Raw genomic sequence first — 17,435 nt, 5'->3', positions numbered from 1 at the left:
AACAGGGTACAAACGGTGCCAACAAATGTTAACAACAAGAACAACAACATCGCCAACACTAATAACAATAGCAACAGTTTACTACTCATAATCGTCATTGTTAACACGTCATTGTTTTTGTAGGACTTCGTTTTATTTATTTTTTTTTTTTTGGGCATACATACATGCTCTTTGTCTATCCTTACCTTTTTTTAGCCATCTTTCTCATTTCTCGCATCTCTCTCTCTCTCTCTCTCTCTCACTTTGTCTTTCTCTTTCTTTCTCACTCTCTTATTTCTCCCTTTCTATCTTTCTTTTACCCGTTTCGATACTCTCTGCCAATTATCATTTTGACACTCATTTACCCCTTCGGTTTAATGAAAAGTTTTTTCTCTTGAGTGAGTGTTAACTGATGATGATTTCTGATTTGTCATAATCCCTCGCACAAATACGCGTAGGCACGTTGATGTAGAAAAATGGCATTTTTAACTCAGAAATCTGGACGCAACCAAAATTTTGTAATGCAATCCTTTCTCCTTCAATTCGCAAGTGTATGCAAATTACTCATTGCAATAATTTTTTTTTTTTTTTTCTGTTATATATATATGTATTCTATAAAAACATAAAATACATTACAATACAACAATATAAGGATGAAGAATGATGAACGATCTTGAGACAGCGGTTCTTTGCGGGTTTGCCTATGAAAGAAATATTCTAAGACGAACTCTAAAAGAGATAGTAGTGCACAGATCACTCAGACCGTAATACGTGAAAGGACGTACATATACTACAATTGTAAAGTATTGAACCAGGTCGACGGTAACGATATATGATTAAGAAGAACTTGGAATAATCACTAGACAAGAATATAAGCCGAATTAACGAAAACCGCACGCAACAGAAGAGATTGATTACCCGATCCTGTTAGATAATCGAAAATCGAAATATGAAAAGCACAGCGAGTGAAAGTTTATTCATTCTATTGAAAGCATGACTAATTAATAATTATCGCGATTCTTTGACCCAATATTGTATTGATTGATTAATCTACTAATGAATACTTTTCCATTCTGTTTCATTCCTCTATGCTGATGCTATTTATTCCTCTCTGCCTCATCACATTCACCCGTTTCTATCTTATCCTAGATCGTTTAATCCTGCTTAAGCTTGTTAGGTTCTTTTTGCATAGCTTTGATACTGCTTAATGAGCGCCCTGAAGATGGCCAATATTTCTTGTCTTCGTTACGTAGCGATTTGTTGCCTTACGTACATGAAGAATTTCGGCAATAATCGCCTTGAAGACGCTAATTAAATAGGTTTTCTTTGATAGCTTTTCGTGTCCTTAAAAAAATATATAATTGTACTGTTTCTCTGAAATTCTTTACAACACACTTTGTATATAGTAATTTTCTTTCAACTTTATACACATACATGTACACATGACAAATGGTAACAGGAAAATTTTTCAATTTTTAATTATGTTTGTTTAGTTTTTATACTCATTTTGTTCATTCATATTCCTATGTCAGTCCAATTATCGATTACCCTGCCAAAAATCCGAACAGAGTCGAAAGGTAGCCCATCTCTTAGCAAAGACAAAAATCTGGACTACGCACAATGGACTAACTGCACGCCATCGATTAAATATATTCGGTCTTCGAGAATTCTATTCGACCATTTTCGATTCGAATCTTTTTAATTCTGCTCGAATACGTTCTGTTTAATTCGATCCTATTTACATATGTCCGTGTTTCTCTCACTCCTTTTCACTCTGGCTTTGATTCGCTACATTCAATCTGGCCAGATCCCGACCCATTCCGTATGATTCTCGGTTCTGCTATTATATTCGTATCATTCAAATCATGCAATTTCCTTCGATGTAACTTTACAACCGCGTTTATGATTTATATAATTACCACTAATGGTGAAAATTTTTGTAAATTCTTGAAGAAACTATTAACTTAAACACCTTTGCACATCAATCCGCCTGTACCCTTCTAAAACAAACAAAAAAAAAAAAATTTTTTTTCCTTTGCGCCTTAAAACACGAAGAGCAATGTTAGTTGTTGCCTTCTAGATTAACCTTGGAGCTTGGTTTCAGCAGAGATGCACACTGCAGATATGAAAATCTTTTTCTTTGCAGTGAATTTTCCCCAAACGTTTTAACATGCTTCGTTGATATATGTTCATTCGGTTAAAAGATCTTGTTATCGCTTACATACTTTCCTGCTTTTAAGAGACTAGCATCTTCACTATTTTTTGATTCATAGTTGCTAGCGCAGTGCATTTTGAAAGTTTAAGTGAAAAAAGAAGGGATGGATTATCTTTTATTCTAATCCGTTGGTTACACTTCTTACGCATAAACGTCGAAAAGAATTGTGGTGTCTGAGCGGCAAGTTCATCTCAAAGTCTCATACGTCATCTTTGAACCCAACAGCAATACTTTCACATATCAACTGACTTCATATGTTACCTAATAAATAACGTCCGGCTGAACAACATATATAATCACTTATCTCCTTTGTTGATAGTCGTATTCGTTAAACTAAACTGTAGTTATGCTTGTAAGTTATAGAAAAAGAGGGAGCACGCAAAAACCCACGTGATTGCGGGGAAACCCAAATTAAATATATAGAAAAAAGTCAAAACCAAGTAAGAGAACATCATCTATTGAAATTAAAAGAATTTTTCCGACAGCGAAACATCTGATCGCTTTAATAACCTCGATGTGTATTCACAAAAAAAAAAAAAAAAAAAAAACCTAAAAAGCTGCGCATACTCTGTAAATGAACGATAATGTTAAAAACTTTTGAATTTTTCTTTAAGGTCCTTACAAAAATTCCAAGTTACTGAAAGTAGATTTAATGCTAGAACTAGCGCTTGGATCGGTATGAGAGAGAAGTGGTTAAAAGGCAAGTAAAGAGTCTAAATTTTGTAAAATGAGTTTTTATTTATATAAAAAAAAATCTTTAAATAACTATAATCTATTTTTATTTAGCTAATCTGCATCTCGAGATGGCGATGATATTTGTATATATCAATTTCGACCGCAAAGGAGCAATTTCGTCCATCATATCTGTCGGATTGCCGCTGCCGCAGAAATGACGATAAGATGCTAAAATGTGAGATAGACATTGCTCGACGGTGAAAAAATCCTTGCGATCTACGTGCACGTCCATAACAGATTAGAAGCCGAGAAAACCTCGAAGGAACACCAAATAATTTTTTTCACATTTTCATCTACAACGTTCGATCCCATTCGCCAGCACCACTTGCAACCGCCTTCTATTACAAAATGACCTCGATAGGCTTGTTGACCCGTTCATTATTAACAATAATATTTTAGTTCAAATTTATGCCCAATATATTCTGGCACAAACGAGCGTATTCTTGAAACAGATCGAGGAATGGTTAAACCCACTTTCAACTTCTTATCTTCATTTTTGCGACTGTGGCAGTTAGACCCATTTTAGTAGAAATAGATATATGCAAAAACTTGATAGTTTCCATGTTAGGTTTGCTAAATGTTTGAAATGTTTTTTTTTTTTTTTTTCTACTAACAACTAAGAGACTTTATAATCGAAAATGCGAAAGTCTCTAGACAATGTGAAGAATTCATGCAAACGGGTTTTGCATGTTCCCAGAGCCGCTACTTCGCGTTAAAGATCTAGCAAAGAAGTGCCAGTATGGGTTTTTTTAAATGCATACAATTGCAACAGGTTGTTCAAAATCGCCGTCATGGCTTTGAAAGTGACGGTACTCGATTTGAGATGCAATACAAAGCGCAACACTTTATAGAAAAACTATCATCACTTAGCTATTAAGAATCGAAAAATGAATATGAGAGATTAGGTGCACACATATATATACAGGAAAGAGAGAGAGAGAAAGAGAGAGAGAGAGGGAAAAAAAAGCTAAACCTATATCGAGCAAATCTAATCGATTTCATTGTTCATGAATTTGCGTACCGACAATTAAAGGCAATATCAGTATAAATCTGACTAAGCGAATGCCTTATCAAATCTTATATCAAAATGCCTTTAGCCTTATGGTATATCCAGCAGTGATAACGGAAACGTTCACTAAAAAAACAATATCTAAACAATAGAGTAATGAATTGTTGAAGCGTTTAGTAGAGATTATCGTTAATGCCGTGTTTCTCAAGCGTTTCTATAAGCGTTAACAGTCTTTGACGAATATGGTTCACGTACGTGTCGCAAACGTGATAAATTCTTTAATGATAAAAATGTCGCTCTTCCGAGGCTTAGCTATTTTGAAAAATCGTAGCTTTATATACCAATCTTGATAATAAAAGATTTCTTATATTCAAGCTAGAATTGCTTTCGTTCTTAATTAAAGCTGGCTCTATACTATATAAATCATACGAGCCTAGTCCTTTTCGAACCCGTTACCTGGTCTACATTATATGTGCAATTTTTTTTCATATATGGACTAAAGAGATTTTTTTTTTCTTTTTATATGACCAATCACTTAGAGGATATCTCCTACTCGCCGCAGTTTTATGTAGCTAAGATCAGAGTAAACCGCATTGATATTCGAACCAGCGAACATTGACTCGTTGGTCGCGGTTCTTATCGACTCGGCTACTTATGTGGCGTGTGGTAGTGCAAATTGAATACGCTACATATTCTTAGTCAGCGTAACGAAATAACGGATGATATAACTTTAGAACCTTGCCTAGGAAGATCAACCTACCTTGACACTGGTCTGACAAAGTACAAAAATTGAGAATTTTGACTTATCTCCATGTCAAAAATTCAAGATATTCTTTGCAAACATGTCGATCGGCCTCTAATCTGTTGTTATTAGATGGCTCTTATAAAATTATGCAAAAGCAAATAAAAGAAAAATTAAAATATCGCATCCATCCCCAAATTTGTAGCACAATCTGTTGCATAGAAAGGTGGACAGACTAATGAAAAATCGGGCAGGCGATTGTGCAAAACTTTCATTTCGTCAAAACTACACATTTGCAAATCGTATAGCCATACATGGGTATTTGAAGCTTTAGAGACGTTTTTTTTCGAAACATGAATTTTCAAAATGACGGGCAGTATAACTCCAAAAATTTGCAATCTTTACTTTCCGTTTTAAATTATATATATATATTTATATAAGGATAGTTTCCTTTTGATTAAAAAATGAAGTTGAATTTTAAGTGAAATATTCGCTATTCACACAACAATCGGTCGCAATTTACATCAACTACACCACATGCCGCGGAATTCCGTAAGCTAAAGATCTACGCGTGAATGGCTCATGCGTTGCCATCCATTTTTAAAAGAAAACTTTTTTCTTTAATACAGGTACGTTTTACAGCTTTCTCGTGTATTGCTATGCGGTTATTAAAATGCCAAAAAAATGCCAAAAAATGCTTTCTTTTTTAAGCCTACTACACTGATGTTCCCCCTCAGAGAGTACGAAAGGTTTTCTTGTTTTCATATATTTAGCTTATTCATTTTCTATTGCAAGACCACTCTATTAGAGCAACAATAGCAATAAATAAAAAATAAAAAAAAATAAATAGATAAACATTTGTAAAAAAAAAGAAAAGAAAAAGTTACAAAATAATAGTGCGTGCGTTGCTTTAGTACTCAGCAGGTGATTACGAGCAAAAAACAAAAAAAAATTAAGACACCTTTGGATAGATACGTAGTCATTAGCATTAGCTAAAAATTGGGTGGTCCGGTAACTGTGTGTGTGTGTGTGTGTGTGTGTGTGTGTGTGTGTGTGTGTGTGAATTATTGATGGGCAAGTTGAGTTAAGAAAAAAGTCAACATTTCATTATTATTCGTGAAGACGAGAAAAGATGAAAATATTTGTTCTAAAATACTTAGCATCCGAATATTTTCCCAAATCTTTTGTCTTTAAAGTACCGTAATAATAATGTAGTGTCACATAATAAATTTATGTATTTTCTTTTACTTAACACAGGATACGAGAAACAATAGAAGAAAAAAACTATTTTAATTGCCGACTATTGTCTGAATTAAAACAACTTTGTGTTAAATTGTACATGAATGCTTGGTGCGTGTATTTGGCTGCTTTCTAATAGAAAGCATAACTTGTTGTTGGTAATCTTTGTCACGTCCACATTTTCAACCGTTTTATTTATCGTATGTATAGGTATGTGCATCATATGCATAGGTAAACAATATACATATACATATACGTATATGAGTATGTATATTGAGCAAACCAAAGCCTAAAACCAAAAAAAAAAAAATATATTCGAACCCAAAATTGTTAACAGCAGGCGATTTTTCTTGATGTTGGCCGTTCAAGCTGCTACATCAGTCAGTTGTCGCAATAAAATGGCAGACTTACTAACAATAAGGACAACGAATGTCTTATTTGCAATAAGCAAGCTGGGTGTGTGTACATATACAATAATGAAAATTAATAGAAAATATATTTTACGGTCGAGTCGGAGGTAGCGTATCAAGGACAAAGAGAACATGAAAGAAAGTACAAAATAACTCAATAATGAAATTTTTCAATTTCTTATACTCCTGCCCTCCTCCCATTCCCCTTCCCCATTCCCATTCCCCCAAGACCAGCCTGGTCACGATATCAAAACTTGCAGTTTCTTTATTTAAGTTGGTTAGTTAATCGTCTCACTTATTCCCCGTCCCCTTCACCTACCGCCCTCTCTCTCTCTCCCTCTCTCTCTCTGCCTCTCTGTCTCTCTCTCTCTCTCTCTCTCTCTCCACATATATGTGTATATATGAATGTGCGTGGGTGTGTATGTATGCCTATGTGTATAGGTGTAAACGAAAAAAACGACCATATAACAAACAACACTATCATTGGTTGATTGCCCTTGATGAGCTCCTGCTGCTGCTGTCGGTATACAAAAGTGCAAACTCGGCAGGACACAAATGTCTATATAGTCTTATATTAACGTCTATGCGCTGTTGCTAAACATTGGTCATGCACGTTACCACATATGTTTGTATAGAAAACCAGCAGTAATTTTCCCTTGTGTTTACCAATTCGTTATGAACGAAATATTTTGATACCATAGTTACAGGTTTTCTGCTCATGTTGTTGGTCTTTTGTTAATAAAAAAAAAAAAAAAAAAAGAAGAAGGCAGCAAAAAAATAGAAGAAGATTATTTTCTCCTGTGTTTTGTTTGCAATTAGTGCCAAGTCATGTTTGTTGCTTGGGTTTTTAATATTACAAATATTTTCATTCTCACACAATTTTCGAGTTTACATCGACAAGATATTGGCGTAACTAATTGCATTGCCTTCGCTTCTTACTTACACTTTGTATATACCATTAGGATGGATGTGTTGAATATGATCTAAAAGGATGTTGCTTTGATGACTTAATGTCGGTTACGTTAACGTTTTGTAACATCATTCACAGCTCAGTTACAAATGAGCGCAAGCTATTCCCTTTCATGTACGCTTCTTCTTAAGACAATTGCTCACAACGTATTATCGCATCAATGTGTTAAGTATATTAACATTTGCGAACATTTGCGTTAAATCGGAAATTAATAAAATTATTCATGTACGAGGATTGACTAAAATTACAGATGTATTTTTTAACTGAATAATAAGTAGTTTTTAAAAATTCATACTCATAACTGAAGCTATTCGTGGTTTTAAAAATTTCAAGTCAAACCGTCCAAACGAACTAGAAACTCACTTTGATACTTTAGCGTCCTTGGCGAGGAGACTTGTTTGCTAGCGTTTCGTAGTTAAAGCTTGATCAGTTTATGCTCAGAAAGGCCGAACATAATTAAAAACTATTTATAATAATTGTCCCATTGAGCTCACCATCCTCGTTGTATTGGGTAAAATTTACAAACTAAAAAAAAAAACACAACTGTTTACCCAACTTATCATCTTCGGCCCGTAACTTTTCGAAAATAATGAGACGAGAAAATTTTATAATAAGAATTCTAAGCGATATTCTCCTATATTAACAGGAGGTTTATAATCGCAATTGGTTAATTGATTTAAATACATAAACGATCTATGATATCAATAAGATGATGTTCCGAAGGGTGCCGTGAAGCGTGCCAAAACATCTTTTTACTGCTTCATGCAATTTCATAATCGATAAATTTCTAAATCCATCGATTATAATTAGGTAACAGAATTTGTTGTAAACTCATTATACGGTTTTTTTTGGTAGGTTAGGAACGCCCACTTCGCATAATATTATTGTAGATCAATTCACAATTCAAGGCATTGCAATTTTTAATGATCGATATTATCAATCTCTCTTAACAGACCCCTTTGAAGATAGTGATATGACATTCGACAGCGATGTCAGAAGTAAATGCAAGCCAAAAAAAAATAAACTAAATAAATAAATAAAAAGAACTAATCGTTTGAAGAATGCCGAGGAGATTTAAATAGCTCGGTCTTTGATCCGTTAAGATCAATAATTATGTTATTTATACTCTACACCACTTGGCGCTACAGGCTGTATTAAATTAATGCGGGTATATGCAACACGTTGAAGACCTTAAGGTAAATCCACCTTTTATTATAACGATCAAAGTCGGTCTGTCCGTCTGCCTATTGTTGGCCAAGCTACCAGTCACAATTTTTAAAATATTTTGATGAAATTCGGTACAATTACATAATTTGTTTCAAGGACGAACGCTACTACAAATCACTCGGACCTGTCCACTTTTTCGACTACTCTCCATATAACACATTATTTTGAAAAATCGTTATAGGTTTGTGATTAAAATATGCTCATGACAATCATTAAATGAAAAAATTAATTGGACCTAATTTAAACCACATGGGTTTATTTCTTGGCCCCACTCCATATAAGATATCTCCTGAGTAGTAAACCCCACGAAAAAGGGTTTAATTTTTAATAGTTTATGATGATAGCGTTCGAGCGAAAAGGTCTATTTTATGAACCCTAACATATATAGGCGCGATCACGAAACGCAAATCCTTGTACGGAGCGAAGATCCAAACTTCCAATATGCGAACTTTCATGAAAATTATGGTCGATTCTGGTGCATTATTACCAAAACGAATGAATAACTGTAGTGGGCGAAGTGGTGTAACGTACGTAATCGCCTATGTAGGCCGACTATAATCTTCTTAGTTGTTTTAATAATGTTTGTAACCTGCGAACGGGACCGATTACTGATTGTCGTCGCACTACTTCATCATTTCCGCCAGTAGATGTCGCTGACTAATATTATAATTACAGTTATATAATTGTGTTTTACCTCTAATTGCAATTAATTTACCATCTTTGAACGCTTCCATGGATGTACATGATTATGTTTACTTGAACCCAGCTATATATTACAGTCAAAATATCTTTAACCTGGCTCTACGGTTGTTTTAGTATATCCCTCTCACCAATTGCTTTGTTCGTTTTTTTATATCAATCTTGAATATTAAAATTAAATTTGTGTAATTTGCAAAACTCCAAGTATTTACTAGACCTTGACTAAATGATAGCGCATTAGTGAGTTGGAAGCAAAAAAAAAAATTCACAACTTAATCGCGAAAGAATATATACTTTTGAGAAGGCGATGCTCCCATATAGCTTCAGTTTAAGAATTGTCGGGATCGTCACAAAACTCAGTCTTATCAATTTATAATATAGTTTTCTAGGCGCATAAGTATCATAAAAATGATAGAAATTTGATTCGTCCTTGAAATCCCGCAAAACATGTGTAATCGCGTCATTTCAACTTAATATTCCCATTCAATTTAGTGTCCTGGCCGTCCATGAGCTTGTTGTCCGTATTCTTAGTCACCAAAAGTCTAATAACAAATTATAAAAAAAAGTCTTGAGTCGATTTTATAAACCAACTAACCATAAAAATGGGCAGTATTTATTTACAAACAACCCTAACAACGGCCAAGCCGCTGGAATTCAAAGAAATACGAAATTCGCTCCGATATATACCGACTAGATAGTTTCGGACTGGTTGATCGACATGTGCAGATCGAATTTTTTGTAATAGAAATCAAAGAAGTTACATCTATTATTAAGTTCGATATTGTTTAGATCTAAGACAGAAAATACGCCGATCATCCCAATGACATATTCGTAAGAAAACGACAAATTCTTTAAGGTAATGGTAGGCATCTAAGGTTAGCCGCAAAATAGAATATAACTCTTTTTTATTTGCGCAATCGACTTCTATGGAATGTGGGTAGAACATGCTATCATTTGAATTAAGAAGCGATTGTATCTATGCTATGGTGACTTAATATTAAATATTTCTTAAGCGTTTAAAGAGAAACTTATTATAAGAACAAGTAAAAAAGAATTATTGGCTGTAACCCACCACTAGCTACAGATGGACAGACGGACAGACAAGCTCAAAAGGTGAACTCGTCTCAAGTCCTTAAAACACTGCATGCATTGGCACAAAGTTAACATATCCTTATATGTCGAAAAGTGGTGTAGGATATTTTCAAATATCGAATAAGTCGTATAGTTTAGTTTCTCTTCTTTGCTGATTTTTATCAAGAAGCGAAACAAAAAGAAGACAGCGCTCTCTCTGTATCTCTCGGTCTCTCTCTCACCGCGCCATTACAAACTCGTTCGTACATCAATTTTGACTTTTCGACAAATTTCTCAAAATCTCGAATTTAGCGACATATTGTCGATAAAGCTGGTCTACGTACCTAACAAATTACGAATCCAATCCGGAAAATAATGAATATCAACCAACTAATGGAGGTTAGTTTTGTTGGAAAAATTGACTTATATGGAAAATTGGTGGAATTGGAATTTTGGTCTTTTTGATGTAACGAGGACGTACGTACGTACTCTCTCTATTTTTTTTTTTTATTTTACTTATAATGCGTCATTTGAGAAAGAAAAATGGCACAAACATATCAAGCGACAAGTTGACTGTTAGACGTACGTAATTCAATTTTACGCTTATCAAGAATGCATATAAGCAGTTTTTGATGGGTATTTCTCTATGTTACAAAAATGTGAAATAGTGAAGTAGATATAACCGGCTGCTAGTGGGTATGAAGAAATCATGTATTATTATTAATAAATAACTTAAAGTTTACGTCAGAAAACAACAAGAATCTCAACGTTGGGGGATTTTTCTCGCAAGTTTCCAATCCAGATAAAAATCAGTGTAAATACAATTTAAGTAACTTTTAAATATCAAAACCTTGCGAAATACGTTTGAGAAAAAATCCCATGCAATTTATCTTACAACGAAATGGGATAGCATCAGATGTTGTGAAATACTTTCATATATATATATATATATATATATGTGTGTGTGTGTGTGTACAATCGCATAACGCTGAGTATTGTTAAAGAGAGATTTAATTTAAGAGCGTGCTCCTTTTCTCTTTCATTTTAATATACACACGCACATAAAAGCACGAGGGCGTTCCTTGATTGCATAAATTGTATTAGTATTAGTTTAATTGAAGTTCACGATTGGTCAATTATTTAATATATGAAAAAATCACTCATTACCTTTATATATGTGTGCTTATATATCAAATCATATATATATGTATATGTATTATCATATATTCTGTTTGTACAAGCATGTATACGCATACAAATAAACAATAAATATTTGTTGAACATATCAAGAGAAATTCATATTAATGAAATTCTCAAAGAGATATCCAAATGCTCTCTTTTGTGAGAGAAACTACAGAAATAACAATATTTCATTGAGAAAATATTGCAAAAAAAAAAAAAAAAAAAAAACACGACTCGAAACAAAAATAATACATAAGACGTTATTTACATAGGTATATATAGTCGACTAACAAAGAAACGAAACGACATCTTCTTGGCCATAAAATGAATTCATTTGGGGGGGAAAAAGAAGAAAATAGGACGCATGCGCAATATTAATTTGATTCAATGCAAGCGTATTCGTAACATATTCTTTAAAATTTTTAAATAAATAACAATAAATTTTTTCACCCTTTCACAACAACCGCAAAAAATTAGCTTTCATATTTAAATTTGTTAACAATGCCATCGATATATGTTTGAGTCCCAAAAAAAAAAAAAAAAAAAAAAAAGAAAAACCTTACAAGTGCTTATTTTAAGCACTTCACACAGGCGCTATAATATCGTATATTATTCGTGTATAAATCCAAACAACCGTTATTGTTATGCAAAACATCTCAAATAACCTAACGGTATTGCTTTCATGCTTTGCATTGCCCGAGGGGACAAGCAAAACATAAAGAATCCAAAATTAATTCTAAGCTCATCTCAATTCGATTTTACGCGTCGAAGGTGTACAACGACAAGCAAAAAGCATCTGTAAGTATCCCACCTAAGCAATTCAAGTTCGTTTTCCTTCTATCTGTTGCTCAACTTGAACTATAAAATGTTAAGACTTGCAACATATGTTACACAAAAACAAATAAGCAAATATATTAATGTGTAAATATATCGCGAACGGAAGATATTGAGCGCGGAAAATACAAATATTTTTAATATACATCTATGGATATTTAAAAATTCAGCGTAAAACTGCACATAATCAGGCGAATGCAACCTACGCTTAACATCGCTCATTATTGTATATCTCGACATATCTTGGTTCGATATATTGAATGAATATCAAATATTGCGCGCTCCAAGTCGGCTATATGGCAAGAGAGACTTGACTTGGAGAATCCATAATGAAGTTAAAATAAATCGATTCGATATCTGAAATCGTCTTGTAAACTTGAAAATTTTGTTAATTATCAAAGCTTGTAACAATTTTTAAATTAATATATGCGGAATATTCATAAATTGTAAGTCATGATCATTTGATTATTGTCTGTTTATTTGGTGGCAGATTGCACCCCCCTTTCAAACTTAATCTTCATTTATCAAGAAAAAGTAAAAGTGCTAAGCTTTGAACTCCCTATTTCAAGCTTTGCAATCGTTAGGACAGAAAGACGGACACTAATCGAATGTTATGCTTATCAAAAAATAGGCACAAGATTTGACCCTTTCTTCGGCGTAAATTGATTCATTGATCCATTCAAGTAACCAGATGCAAGGCAGAGAGGCGTCACACTTCAAGGGCATAAGCTGACCATAATTAACATAATAATTAATTATATAAGAATAGATTAGGATAAAAGGCGAGATATATATATATATATATATATATATATATATATAATATATAATAGGTGCGGACTGCGGCTAAATGAAACGACAACAAATAAAACTTTTCTAAATGCTTTTATTGATCTATTTATTATTATATCATAAATTTTGTTGTTGTGATTTTGTTTTGTTTTACTATTTATATATCTAGTTTAGTTATCTTAATATGTATTTAGTCAATGTTTTATTACAGACATATGTATTATTTATAGATTATTATAATATTATTATAGTAAAATGGATTAAATGAATGTATGTGTGCGTGAATGAATGAAGGAATGAATGCAAAAATCTAAATAGAAATGGAATTCTCAATCAAAGATGAGAATTAAATAAAGCGCGTGTTTTTTATACGAATATTGTAGAATTATTGGCCTCTTAAGCAAAGTTCATAAAATTGAACTAACGATTATCTGAAGGCAAATAAATAATATTAAGGAGAAAACAAAAACTTAGCTAAAAGAACACAAGATATAAAATAAAAATAATAATAATAATAATAATAATAAAAAATATACTCTCAAATCAAATAATTTAAAGTATTTTATATAAATAATTGCAATAAATTAAATAGTTTATCTGTCTAATTAAAAAATAATAATTGTAATAATAATAATAATAATAATAATTATCGTTGTTACACACTAATCAAAATCGTTTGATCATTCTTAAATTGCTGACAACATAAACATTTTTAATAATATTATCATCATCATATCATTAACGTGAATGTATTTCATCGAAATGATTATTAAGTACGATTAATAATAAATGAGTGATTATTCATGTGTGACTTGAAGGAGTAAAAGACAATATAAAAAACGAGTCCTGTTCGTTATGTTACGTTCACTTAATATTCGATGACGTAGATGACAGTGATATAGAGTGGAAGCGAACGCGACGAAAACATGCAAATATCATTTACAAAATAAATCATAGAATGTATCGAAGAGATATTTTTTTTATTTATTTTTTTTTTATTTTTTTTGCGATTTCACAAAACCTTGAATTATTATATTATTATTACGGGAGATGAAGAGTACAGATAAGAGAAGAATGTGTCAAAAAAAAAAAAAAAAAAAAAGAAACTAAGTTTTTTGAAAAAAGGTAAGCAGTGGAAAACGCGAAAACGTCATAAGGCAAAAAGTACAAACCGAGGGGAGCATTGGTGATGAGGAAAGGGTAGATATACTAGAAAAGTGGGAATGATAGAGCAAATAGGATAACGAAATGATCGAGACGATAGCCAATAGACTTAAGGTATGAAATCGAAGACGATTCAACAAATGAAAATGATATTATGTCGCTACAAAGATGTTGATAAGAAGCTGAAATTATACCAGAATAGAAAGGAGTTGAAGATGATTGATTGGATATAAGACGATAGGATAGGTAGATGGAGAGGTGAAAAGTGACTGGATATTAAGAGGATTTGGGAATAGATTAGACGATTGGCAGGGTTAAGGTGTTTGTTGCACGTTTGTATGCTTGTTAAGTGATGTTCGCATGAAGCTTCATAGTGTGGGTAGTCATAAAATGAATAACAGTTTATATGTATAAATCGTTACCTGTTTATATGTTATGTTCAGGATATAAATATCTATTAATACAAGTACATAATCATCGTTATTATTATTAAGTATTACAATGAAACCAGTTTTGCAATTCATTTGCGTTTGATTTCTTTAAAACATCAACATTTCTTAATTGTAGACAAAATATATTATCTTTTCGATTTGTCTCTGCCGGGTTGATTACATGGTATATATATGTATATATATATATATAAATATAAATATATATATATATATATATATATATACATAGGTTTATTATAGATTTATTTATTTAGCTTTTTTTTTTTCAATATTTTGGGATGGATTGGATTGGTTTTCTAATACTTATCTAATATAATTTAAAATAATGTTTCTTAGGCTTCTTTTTTATTTGCCCTTAGCCATCTATTCATCAGTGTTGCTGTTATGACTGTTATTGTTGTTGTTGTTATTATTATTATTATTGTTACAGTATAGTTCAACCAATTCATAAACATGTTTAATTTCTTCAATCAATTTGTGAACTATTAAGAAATCCCGCGTATTTCTATTAACCGTTTTATTGTAATCGACGATATTCTCCTCCAAGTTAGGCTTTTCAATGGTGAGATCTTGTAATACAGTTTCCGCTTCCTGAATATTAAAACGGACTTCTTTTTTAAGTTTATCAAAGAATTGTATAATTTTTTTAGCCGAATACTCTTCACCATGTTCAATATTCGTTTTATTTACATTAACATCGGCGATAACATCGGCTATTAGCTGCTCGAACGTATGCAGATTTAAATAAAACTTAAGTACTTCGGTATGGAGCTAAGTTAAAAAAAACAAAAAAAAAAAAAAAATTAACATAAAATATTCATTAATTAATATAATAAATCTTTAAAAGGACATATGAAGATAGAAACAGATGGACGAAATGAGACAAAGAGAAAGAGAGATAAAAAAGAAAAAAACTGAAATAGGAAGGCGGGATGATGAGAACAAACAGAAAAGTTTCTCGTTTACCTCATTGTCCGTTTTAATAACTTTTCGTTGTGGATAACGAATTTCCAGATCATGTAATCTCCACAATTCCAACATTTCTTCATAAGTTTTGCCTTCACGTGATCTTAACTGAAATGTTACAAATGATAGAAAATCGGTTAATAGAAGAAAAAAAAAAACAAGTGATGAGGGTATTTTTTTTTTTTTTAATATTCATTAATACATGTAGTTCATCTAAAAAATAGTGAGCCTAATGGGAAGAAGATAGCTCTCAAATAAATATTGAACGAATGAAGAAATGATTGTGACTTCCGTGAAGGCCTACTATCATTGATTGTTGGTTTTTGTTGTAATATTTTGAAGCGAAAAAATACTGAACTTCTTCAAACTTGATCGATTTAAGACTTGTATGGGAAAAATTTCGTTTAATTTTGTCTTAATTATTGTTATATAAACAGTTGCAACAATATACTGCCAAAAGGGCTGACCGTGTGCCTAAAGGACTCAGATTATACTCAAATGAATCGTTCCATTTTTGAAAATATTGCGTCTTTCTATATTTCATGATCTTATATAAATGTCAATGCCTTTGTGATCAAAGCAAGATGCATCTCTAAGTGTCATCTAAATATTTTAATATGCTTTAAATTTTATCGGAACTGTGGATCTTCACTGGATGTCGTTCAAGTGTTGCAAACGAAACCACAGAACGAGTATATCTGCATTTCGTTCATGATGGGTGGAAAAATCGTGAGTGTGCTTAAGGTGAAATACCCGCGTATTTCTAAACGCTCGTTAAAATTTCAAAGCACAGAGAAAATCCCCTTAAGCAATTACTATTCAAGTATTGCAAATTTTTTCCACAGAAAAACCAACAATTGATGAAAAAGTTATTCTTTATATGTATATAATAAACCTTTGCTTTCATCCTCATGCCCTTGGGAAAAAAAAAATTAAAAGGAATAGTTTTCGAAAATCCTATAAAGCCAGCATTCATTGCAAGCATAACACAGGCGCTAGCTAAAGCAATTTATGTAAATAAGAGATGAGAGTTAATTACTGCTACTCAATTACTCATCTCTATGCTCTCAATAAAGGCAAAATAAATTTGTATTAATTCGTAGAGAGGAATACAACGTACAGTGTAATACTTACATATTCATCGAATAGATTTCTAATGTATTGCAGAGATGAACCCATTTGTTTACGTATATTCTTAAAAATCATTTCATCGGTGCAATAATTCATTTTGTCCGGATTATTAACGGCGCGTTGATGCAAATGATGATATTGCAAATGATGATGAAAGATAATATGATGCTGCGTTAAAGGCTGTTGTTGTTGTTGTTTTTGTTGTTGCTGTTGTAACTGTTGATGTTGTTGTTGTTGTTGTTGTTGTTGTTGCGGCTGGGTAACTTGTAATGTCGTCTGATAATAACGGGGCCAATAAACAGGCGTTTGTAATATAATATGGTGACCAGAATTCGAAGTACCATGAAGTACAGCAACAGGTATTGGTATCGGTACTGGCACTGCTACCGGTATGGCTTCCGTTGTTTGTAGGAATATGGCACAACAGAGAATAAATAGGAATAAATTTAATTCTGTGAAAGAAAAATTCAAATGCAAAGTATATTAGAAAATCAGAAATTAATAGAAATAATATATAGAATAAAATTACAAAAATTATTTAGAAATATATTCAAAATCAAAAAAAAAAAATAAATAAATAAATAAATAAATAAAGCAGATATAGAAAAAACAAAAAAA

The 17,435-nt window shown here is 32.2% G+C and overlaps 1 protein-coding gene across 1 annotated transcript in view; it reads right to left on the bottom strand.

The window, feature by feature from the left end:
* Positions 1-14,934: 14,934 nt before the first annotated feature.
* Positions 14,935-17,435, bottom strand: part of LOC119644739 (putative uncharacterized protein DDB_G0271606) — a 63,111-nt gene continuing 60,610 nt past the window's right edge. The window contains exons 2-4 of the mRNA XM_038044458.1: positions 16,821-17,269; positions 15,687-15,794; positions 14,935-15,491 (exon numbers count right to left, since the gene is read on the bottom strand). Of these exons, the coding sequence (XP_037900386.1) occupies positions 15,084-15,491; positions 15,687-15,794; positions 16,821-17,269 (965 nt within the window). The 3' untranslated portion in view covers positions 14,935-15,083. The remainder of the gene's footprint in view (positions 15,492-15,686; positions 15,795-16,820; positions 17,270-17,435) is intronic.

The sequence above is a fragment of the Glossina fuscipes genome, unplaced genomic scaffold, assembly GCF_014805625.2.
Source record: "Glossina fuscipes isolate IAEA_lab_2018 unplaced genomic scaffold, Yale_Gfus_2 0, whole genome shotgun sequence".
In the NCBI taxonomy this organism is placed as follows: Eukaryota; Metazoa; Arthropoda; class Insecta; order Diptera; family Glossinidae; genus Glossina; species Glossina fuscipes.
This window is presented reverse-complemented; position numbering and strand designations above follow the sequence as displayed.